Raw genomic sequence first — 10,682 nt, 5'->3', positions numbered from 1 at the left:
CACAGCAAAAGGTCACCTGGAGGTCAAGAGGGCAAAGACTCTGGGCTAAGTTCTTTGTATAATGGAGCGTTTATGAACATTTTTTTATTTTTTATTTTGTCCTGAGAAACAAAACAAAAACCCAACATCTAAATAAGCCATTCTGTTTTCCTCTATTTATCTCCATTAATTTAACATTTAACCCTCTGTATGCAAAATAAAAAAAAATGATAGCCAAACTTCAGGGGCACTAAGACCCAGCAGAGAGAGTGGCTCTGGTCCTATGCCTGTGCCTCTGCCTCCCTCTCCTTCTCTGCAGTCACTGTGTGTGAGTGTGCAAGAGAGAGGGAGAGAGTGAGTTTATGTGTGTGAGTGTGCGGTTTACATTAGCAAGTAGAGGGAGACAACATTTGCTCCTTTTCTTTTTTTCTCTCTCTCATCCCCTTAAATCTATCACTGTCAACACAGCTACCCTCATCCGGAAAATAACCGAAAGACAAGGCAAAGGCAGAGGAGGAGAAGAATAGCAGTCTGATAAAGAAGGGGAGTGCCATAGCAGCAGTCAGCACCATACACAACGCATGCGGCTGACTGATGTCTATCCTGCATCCCAGCACTGGGAGCTAACCAACCAGCTTAATATCCTTAAAGAGCAGAGCAGAACAGACAGCAGGCTACATCATCACAAAACCTGCTGATCCAGGTACACTGTGGGTTTCTGTCTCTCTCTCTGTCTCTCTCTCCGTCCCTCTCTCTCTTTATTTGTAGTTCTATCTTCCTCCTCTAGTCCTCCTTGAATGTAGAATATATTATGTGATCCAGTCTTGATACTGTAACATGGTGTTGTAATGTTGGGCATGGGTTGGTCCCTTTAGACTGGGAATGTAATAGATGTGTTGTACACAGCACTGGAAAAGGGTGCCTTTAGAATGACACTCAATCCTATGTATTCCTGCCCTTTCCCCTCTTCTTCCTCCTCCTCTTCATCCTCGTCCTTCCCATCCTCCTCATCCCCCACTCTGATACAATGATAATTGCTTTTCTTCCATACTCTGGGACTCTTTTTTCTCAACAATATCACATACAGTTTAGGCCTATGTCTGGTCTTGATATGTGCTGTAGGTCTGGTCTTGATATGTGCTGTAGGTCTGGTCTTGACATGTGCTGTAGGTCTGCTAGCACATATCAAGACCAGACCTAGGCCTAAACTGTATGTGATATTGTTAAGAAAAAAGAGCCCCAGAATACGGAAGAAAAGCAATTATCATTGTATTGGAGTGGGGGATGAGGAGGATGGGAAGGAAAGGGATAAAGAGGAGGAGGAAGAAGATGAGATGAGATGAGATGAGATGAGATGCTAAATGGACACAATCAGAATTATTAGGCTACAACTCAGCGTAACCACAAACTTAGAAGACAACCAGAATAACAAGAATATTAAATTCATGAATCAAATCAAAGTGTATTGGTCGGTTTTAGTAGCAGGTTTCATAGCTGAGGGCTGTGGGTGTGGCCAAAGTTGACAGGTGTGCTTGAGTTGAGTCTGTCACTCAACAGTCAAAGTGGGGTGATTGCACAATGAGGGACTTCAATTAAGTGCACCGGGCTATGGCCCATGATGTGAACGGGCTAAAGCGGTGAGGGTGGAATGCCCTTCTCAAATCTAACAGTAATCTGTGCTGCTCTGTTATGTTGTCAACAAGGCAGGCAGCACGCTGCATCATTCAGAAACATTTTCAATTAAATATATGTTTTAAAATTCAAACAAATTTTCATTGGGAAAGCTGATAAAGCTTTATTATCAAAGCAATCACCCTTGCATGTGAAAACACAGAATCCTATTAATTACTCCACATGCTTAACCTAGGCCTACATCACTTTTGTTTTGAGCCAACTTCGCCGTCGGCCCACACGGGGCAGCTGACTCAAGCCCAGGAGGCAGCCCGGTTCCAAAACGAATGCAATCAACGCTAACCCGGTTCAACCGGGGCAGGCCTGGGGCATTAATCAAATAAAAATAGTGCACTTTTCTGACAATGGAAGACTCTAATGCACCATCATATGTTGCTGTATAAATCGATTGGAACTCCCACTGGGAGGTTTATTTGGGGAAAATAGTGTTTATAAAACACTACAGGGACATTGTGGCTTGACACTAAACAGGAGCCATAAAGCCATGGGTGTGGTTTACTCTCTTATTCAATCTCAAAATGTTGCATAGTGGTTCAATTTACACAATACACAGAGATTGTCTTCAACATGTTGAAAACACATTGCAAAATGTCCTCTCCTTTCATCAGGAATTCATTAGGAATTAGTCCCTTCAAACACTGGTTTTGGATTAATGTATTGCCTTTGGATTAGTTTCCCACAGATATGAGTTGATAAGAATTTGACAAACTGTCACCCTAATGAATTAATCTTAAAATAATACTGGTTGCCATAGAGCTCTGACAGAGTTTGTGTTAGGATTATCTCATAAAACCACGTCCATCTGCAGAAAAACAGTTACATTGTTCTATTGTCCTGTGTCAGCCATTGTGAATTGCAGTAGCTAATGTCCTTCATCCTACTTCTCTGTTCCTAGGAGAAGGCCTGCATTTCTGAGGAGGTTATTAAGGGAGGTTGAGCATTCCCAGGATGACCCAGGCTAACAGGCCCCTTTTACAGAGCTGCTGCTATCTGACCTCCTCCCAGACTGGGCCTCTGGTTCCTGGCCCTGCTCCCTGGCTGTGAAGGATGGGTGATGGGCCTGTGATTGACACCCTCTGTCTACCTTGTCCCGCCATCCGATGGAGCCGTTGTGGAACTCCTCCCTCCCCTTCTCACAGCCCATGCCCAACACCTCAGCCTCTGAGTCACCTGAGAGCGGGGCTTTGTCCCAGTCACTAGCACTGCTCGCCATGCTGCTCATGGACCTGCTGGCCGTGGTGGGCAACGGGGCCGTAATGGCTGTCATCGCCAAGGCCCCACAGCTCCGTAAGTTTGCCTTTGTCTTCCACCTGTGCCTGGTGGACCTGCTGGCAGCCCTGGTGCTGATGCCCCTGGGCATGCTCTCAGGCAGGGCCTTCTTTGGCGAAGCCCTGTGCCGGAGCTACCTCTTCCTCAGTGTGTGCCTGGTCACCGCCGCCATCCTCTCCATCTCAGCCATCAACGTGGAGCGCTACTACTACATCATCCACCCCATGCGCTACGAGGTGAAGATGACCCTGGGCCTGGTGGCCTCAGTCTTGGTGGGGATATGGGTCAAAGCCCTGGCCATGTCAGCCCTGCCGCTGCTGGCCTGGGCCTTACAGGGCGGGAGGACTCCTTTTCTGGAGGGTGTTGGAGTTGGGGGAGGGGGTGAGGGTGTCCCCTCACCCCCAGCTCAGAGTCACAGGCGCTGCTCCTTGCACTGGACGGGGGGTGGGTCGAACCGCATGGCCTTCATGGTCCTGTTCACGTTAGTGTACTTTCTGTGCCCGCTGCTGGTCATCCTGGTGGTGTACTGCAGTATGTTCAAGGTGGCGCGGGTTGCGGCAATGCATCATGGGCCTCTGCCCACCTGGATGGACACGCCCCGCCGCCGGCGCTCTGAGTCGCTCAGCAGCCGCTCCACCATGGTGACCAGCTCAGGAACGGGCACGGGGACAGGGGTGGGGCGCGACACCCCTCACCGCACATTCGGAGGGGGAAAGGCGGCAGCAGTTTTAGCAGCAGTGGGAGGACAGTTCCTGTGCTGCTGGTTGCCCTACTTCTCCTTCCATCTGTACTCAGCTCTGGCCTCTAGCCCTCCAGCCACGCTGGCCCCCCTGGAGGAGGTCGTCACGTGGATCGGCTACTTCTGCTTCACCTCCAACCCTTTCTTCTACGGTTGTCTGAACCGGCAGATCCGCGAGGAGCTTGGCAAGCATGTGCCTTGCCTGTTTCGCCGGGCGACAGAAGAGGAGGACCGACTGCCCAGCCGTGAGGGATCCATAGAGGAGAATTTCCTGCAGTTCCTCCAGGGCACTGGCTGCAACCTAGATCCCCAGGACTCCCACAGCACCTCCAGCCCCAAGGGAGAGGCCTGCCGCCCCCTGGCCCAGCCCCCTCAACCCATTCCCATCGACTTCCGCATCCCAGGACAGATTGCAGAGGAGACCTCAGAATTCCTTGAGCATCACCAGATTAAAAACAACCATATCCTATCAGACAGTTAGGTTTTGTATTTATTTGATGTAAAAACCAACACAAAAAGTTACTTGGATAACAATTACCACAGTAACATAACCACACTCTGGTTTACGTCAGAGAGTATTACTATACAATGTTTTGATATTTTCTTTTTGATTATATTATTCTTAAAACTCAAAAGTTGTGCAATGGGAAATTGACTGAGAGTTTTGTGGAGTCTGTATTGTCCTGGATCACTTTTTGCAGCTTCACTTTCCATTCTGTAAATGCTGTAATGCTATGGAATTGATCTTCTTTGAGTAATGTTCCCATTGGAATCACTTGCTGGGAAAGGGTCGTGGCATTTTTGGGAGAAAGACAAAATGGCACAACTGTAGCTGCAGGGAACAGGCTAAAATTGCCAGTGATGCCGATATTGGTGTTGTTTGTTAGAATGAGTTTTAAAGATGTAATTCTTTACATATTTTTTTTTTCCCACAACGCATTGATAGGGCCAGTATGTTATTAATACAGATATCTCGGTAACACTTTATTTGGATAGTCCATTTGTAGCTCTACAGACTATATACAGACGATCAGTAACATTTAAAGTAGCTATCTACTAATCTTAACTCTTATCCTAACCCTAAACTTAACCCTTAGCCTAACCTTAACCCTTATTCTACACCTAACCCTAACCGTATCCTTAGCAAGCAGTTGCTTATCAACAGATAGTTTGTTGATAGTATGACCAGGCTATCCAAATAAAGTGTGACCATTATCTCTTCTGAGAATTTCCTTTTGGATTTCAAACCAAACAAGCCCTTGAGCAAAGAGGCTATAGATGACTTTCCTTCTATTAGCATACCTTAAACCATATCAGGATCTATGACTTTCAGAAGACATCCACAAAAAATGTATCTAATATTTAATACTGGCAGATCAATTACTTTTTGAGGAACTGATTTATGACAGCTTATTTATGTAAGCTGCAGAACAAAGACACCAATGTTGGAGTGCAGGAAGTCATGTTTGAAAATAGGAAGTTTTCCTGATCCCTTTACCTCTGTAAAATATCATGACACGGATGTATAGTAGACAGTGAGTGAGTGGTCACCATGTCTCTACGATAAAGATAAGTTGTGCCTTTTAGAGATGATGACAGAGCTACTGTACCGTAATTGTGCCCGGGTTCTGAAGAGGATGCAGGTAGGGTATGAAGTAAGAAGTACCATGGATCAGCCACCTGTTGTTGATAGGTAAACCTCTGAGCAGATACACCCCCTCTCTGGTGCTTTTCCTTAACACATCATCTGTGTTTTCCCATAAGCAGACCAGGTTTGTTGTGACCACAGTGAGGATGTAGGCAATCTTTTCTTAACTCCTCCTAAACTACTTCTGGTCTGTCAGAAAATTACATCTATGTATCATCTATCTACCATTTAGATAGTACAGTACCCCTCAAATTGACATGGGAAGGTGTTCAGTACATTGGCAGACGTTCAGTTAAGGCAGGAGTATTTTTGTTAACTGATGCACTACATTACATTTCTATACAATTAAGATTTTGACAGATGTCGTTCTACAAATGTAGCTGTGTTTTATGTTTGATTAAAAAAACTAATAGTGAGTTCAACTTAAGCATTTAATTATTGCAAATTATTTATTATTATTAGGTATTATTGATTACTGTGTCTTTTGTGATTAATTAACAAAAGACAATGGTGTTTTCAAATGGTATACAGTAACTGTCTTTTCAGTGTGTGTTGATTAGCTGTGGAGCAACAGGTTGGAGAATATAATAAACCTAATTATATTCAACAGTCCTGCTCCTCAGGGTTCTCTACCTCAGATACAAGATTGATTTCATTTGAAGGTCAGCACGCAATGTACCGATAGAAAAGATATGGTGTAAGTCATGCCACATATTTTTTACTCTATGCTCCCTGGGTTGCTTTCCTTCTGCAGCTGGACAAGGCTTTGTCTGAGAGGCTTGATATGACGCCTGCTTTACGTCTGCTCTCTCTGGTGTCACATTGTGAGGGAATTTAGAGTTGTTTGAGTTGCCCAGAACAGTACTGGACACTTTGAGGTATCCTCAGCCCTGTGAAACCATAGACGGTTAACGCAAGAGTACAAAATTAAACATTTTCTTTCTGGCTTCTGACTCATTTATAGATTGTTTTAAGAAATAAATGTATGACATCTTTCTATTTTGGACTTTATGTTTGAATGTGAGCAGGTCTACTGTTAACCTCATCTCTATTTCCATTAGCTTGTTAGGAATCATAGATCTATGTGACGAAATGCTGGATGAAAGACAAGATGAAGATGATTGTAATTTTAGAGGATTTAACAGACCTGTGCACAAGTGAGAGTGGTGTGATACATAGAAGAGCTCACAACAATCTGCCCCTCCAAGGCCAGGAAGCTTTTTAAATACCATCCCATCTCTGTTCGTTCTCCAAGTTCCCGGGCACTGGTCTAAACATTGATCAAGGTTGCTGTTGAGACTACTTGGGTCAGTGTGAATTGTATATTAGCCATCTCTGTCATTTGGGAGTCACCTGCAGTATCGGGATTTACTTTATGGTAACTCCTAACCTCAGAGAGGTCACTAAGGGGCTGAGTTCAGACTTAAAGTGGGCCCAGGAATGTAGTTCTTAACAAGCTGCTGGGTGGAGGGATACTTGAATCGCTCTGTTCCACCCACTCGCTCATCTTTTTCTATACTGTATATGGTAGGTGCCCCTCAATGCTTTGATATACCATTGAAAGAGGGGGAGATATGCAGTTAAAATACTCTAACCTCGGGGCAACATTTCAACTTCAAAGCCAGTAATCTGACCTTCAGGTAAAAGAAAACAGAAAAAAGTCACAAAGGGCACGATGGATACGTTCACATTTCACTCATTATATTTTGAGAGTGATGGATAGACAGTGTGGAGGACAGGGTTTACCAGCATAGGACAAATAGATACTGTTGAAATAATCAGCAGTAACACAATTTACAGTGTAGGAAAGAATATATTATTCTTTAGTTGCAATTAACACTAGAGTGAACGCATCAAATAAAGAGTAGAGTGAACTTCAATGGATAAATCTGATTCTATTGAAGAAGTGTAATACTATGCATGAGATGCCCTGTAGTTTTTTTTACCACTGTCTTGCTGCTGTGTGAACATACTACATTTATGTTGAAAGGCCTCGCATCACACCTCATCCTCAGGAAAGGGCCTCAGTCAACCCACCCCCAGCTTCTCCAGGCTCTGCCATTCCCATGGCAACATATAACCACTGACATTTCTCAGTAGTGGGGGTGGTGGGAGGAGCTTCTCCTGTTGGAATCGTTCACAAGACCTGATCTTTTCACAACCACCAATGGCTAGAGTTCTACATGAAAGCACATTCAGGTTCTGTTGGTTACAATTGTCATTAGTTGTTTGCACTGTACGCACAGTAATAAGCATAATGGATGTTCAAAAAATAGTAAACGAGTCCAGCTACCCACATGAAAAAATGCTACAGTTTACTACAGAATTCTATAGTAAACTGTAGTATACTATACTACTTACTATAGAATATTGTAGAACAGTTGAAGTCGGAAGTTTACATACACTTATGTCATGACGTTGGCCTGGGGAAAGGGTTATGACAGTCATAAATACCTCTTCCCCCCTTTTTCCTCTCTCTAACCTACTGATGTTACATTTGCAAAACCCTTGGTTAACAATGAATTATTTTCTGGTAATCTGACCAACTGAACATATGCGGTGGTACTTAATGAATATGATGTCAGTTCGGTTGTCATCTGAGACATTGTCATCAATGATAAGATTACATAGAATTGGAATGGAAATGGCGCCACACCAAACTGGAAGTCTTCCGACTAGCTTGGAAAGACAGTACCGTGCAGTATCGAAGAGCCCTTACTGCTGCTCGATCATCCTATTTTTCCAACTTAATTGAGGAAAATAAGAACAATCCTACATTTATTTTTGATACTGTCGCAAAGCTAACTAAAAAGCAGCATTCCCCAAGTGAGGATGGCTTTCACTTCAGCAGTAAGAAATTAATGAACTTCTTTGAGGAAAAGATCATGATTATTAGAAAGCAAATTACGGACTCCTCTTTAAATCTGCGTATTCCTTCAAAGCTCAGCTGTCCTGAGTCTGCACAACTCTGCCAGGACCTAGGATCAAGAGAGACACTCAAGTGTTTTAGTACTATATCCCTTGACACAATGATGAAAATAATCATGGCCTCTAAACCTTCAAGCTGCATACTGGACCCTATTCCAACTAAACTACTGAAAGAGCTGCTTCCTGTGCTTGGCCCTCAAATGTTGAACATAATAAATGGTTCTCTATCCACCGGATGTGTACCAAACTCACTAAAAGTGGCTGTCGGAAAGATATCAGTTTGTCTCTGTGAATGGCTTGTCCTCTGACAAATCAACTGTATATTTCGGTGTTCCTCAAGGTTCCGTTTTAGGACCACTATTGTTTTCACTATCTATTTTACCTCTTGGGGATGTCATTCAAAAACATAACGTTAACTTTCACTGTTATGCGGATGACACACAGCTGTACATTTCAATAAAACATGGTGAAGCCCCAAAATTGCCCTCGCTAGAAGCCTGTGTTTCAGACATAAGGAAGTGGATGGCTGCAAACGTTCTACTTTTAAACTCGGACATAACAGAGATGCTTGTTCTAGGTCCCAAGAAACAAAGAGATCTTCTGTTGAATCTGACAATTAATCTTAATGGTTGTACAGTCGTCTCAAATAAAACTGTGAAGGACCTCGGCATTACTCTGCACCCTGATCTCTCTTTTGACGAACATATCAAGACTGTTTCAAGGACAGCTTTTTTCCATCTACGTAACATTGCAAAAATCAGAAACTTTCTGTCCAAAAATGATACAGAAAAATTAATCCATGCTTTTGTTACTTCTAGGTTAGACTACTGCAATGCTCTACTTTCTGGCTACCCGGATAAAGCACTAAATAAACTTCAGTTAGTGCTAAATACGGCTGCTAGAATCCTGACTAGAACCAAAAAATTAGATCATATTACTCCAGTGCTAGCCTCCCTACACTGGCTTCCTGTCAAGGCAAGGCCTGATTTCAAGGTTTTACTGCTAACCTACAAAGCATTACATGGGCTTGCTCCTACCTATCTCTCTGATTTGGTCCTGCCGTACATACCTACACGTACACTACGGTCACAAGACGCATGCCTCCTAATTGTCCCTCAAATTTCTAAGCAAACAGCTGGAGGCAGGGCTTTCTCCTATATAGCTCAATTTTTATGGAATGGTCTGCCTACCCATGTGAGACGCAAACTCGGTCTCAACCTTTAAGTCTTTACTGTAGACTCATCTCATCAGTGGGTCATTTGATTGAGTGTAGTCTGGCCCAGGAGTGTGAAGGTGAACGGAAAGGCTCTGGCGCAACGAACCGCCCTTGCGGTCTCTGCCTGGCCGGTTCCTCTCTCTCCACTGGGATTCTCTGCCTTAAACCCTATTACAGGGGCTGAGTCACTGGCTTACTGGTGCTCTTTCATGCCGTCCCTAGGAGGGGTGCATCACTTGAGTGGGGTGAGTCTCTGACGTGATCTTTCTGTTTGGTTTGACCCCCCCACCCCCTTGGGTTGTGCCGTGGCGGAGATCTTTGTGTGCTATACTCGGCCTTGTCTCAGGATGGTAAGTTGGTGGTTGAAGATATCCCTCTAGTGGTGTCGGGGCTGTGATTTGGCAAAGTGGGTGGGGTTATATCCTTCCTGTTTGGCCCTGTCCGGGGGTATCATCGGATGGGGCCACAGTGTCTCCTGACACCTCCTGTCTCAGCCTCCAGTATTTATGCTGCAGTAGTTTATGTGTCGGGGGGCTAGGGTCAGTTTGTTATATCTGGAGTACTTCTCCTGTCTTATCCGGTGTCCTGTGTGAATTTAAGTATGCTCTCTCTAATTCTCTCTTTCTCTTTCTTTCTCTCTCTCGGAGGACCTGAGCCCTAGGACCATGCCTCAGTACTACCTGGCATGATGACTCCTTGCTGTCCCCAGTCCACCTGGCCGTGCTGCTGCTCCAGTTACAACTGTTTTGTCTGCGGCTATGGAATCCTGACCTGTTCACCGGACATGATTCCTGTCCCAGACCTACTATTATTATTATTTGAACATCTTGGCCATGTTCTGTTACAGCCAGAAGAGGACTGAGAGGAGGACCACCCCTCATAGCCTAGTTCCTCTCTAGGTTTCTTCCTAGGTTTTTGCCTTTCTAGGGAGTTTTTCCTAGCCAACGTGCTTCAACACCTGCATTGCTTGCTGTTTGGGGTTTTAGGCTGGGTTTCTGTACAGCACTTTGAGATATCAGCTGATGTACGAAGGGCTATATCAATAAATTTGATTTGATCAACTCTACAGTGGAAAGTCTACACATCAGAGTTATCGGATTCACATGGAATTGTTGTTTAATTTAATTGTTTGAATATGAAATTATTTTTGATGGGATGAAATGTGATTTTAGCTTCTAAAATGTGAGATTTGGGTTTTCATAAGATCTCTG

General features: G+C 44.1%; 1 protein-coding gene across 1 annotated transcript; it reads left to right on the top strand.

The window, feature by feature from the left end:
* Positions 1 to 294: 294 nt before the first annotated feature.
* Positions 295 to 6,323, top strand: LOC110494346 (G protein-coupled receptor 61). Its single transcript, XM_021569318.3, has 2 exons — positions 295 to 682; positions 2,567 to 6,323. Exon 2 carries the CDS (start codon positions 2,772 to 2,774, stop codon positions 4,158 to 4,160), a length of 1,389 nt encoding a protein of 462 aa, XP_021424993.2. The 5' UTR covers positions 295 to 682; positions 2,567 to 2,771; the 3' UTR covers positions 4,161 to 6,323.
* Positions 6,324 to 10,682: the final 4,359 nt, after the last annotated feature.

This window comes from Oncorhynchus mykiss, chromosome 17 (genome assembly GCF_057628025.1).
Source record: "Oncorhynchus mykiss isolate SJ-2025 chromosome 17, ASM5762802v1, whole genome shotgun sequence".
In the NCBI taxonomy this organism is placed as follows: Eukaryota; Metazoa; Chordata; class Actinopteri; order Salmoniformes; family Salmonidae; genus Oncorhynchus; species Oncorhynchus mykiss.
This window is presented reverse-complemented; position numbering and strand designations above follow the sequence as displayed.

Coding starts and splice junctions, on each gene's coding strand:
- LOC110494346 (XM_021569318.3), top strand. CDS start 2,772: ATGGAGCCGTTGTGGAACTCCTCCCTCCCCTTCTCACAGCCCATGCCC.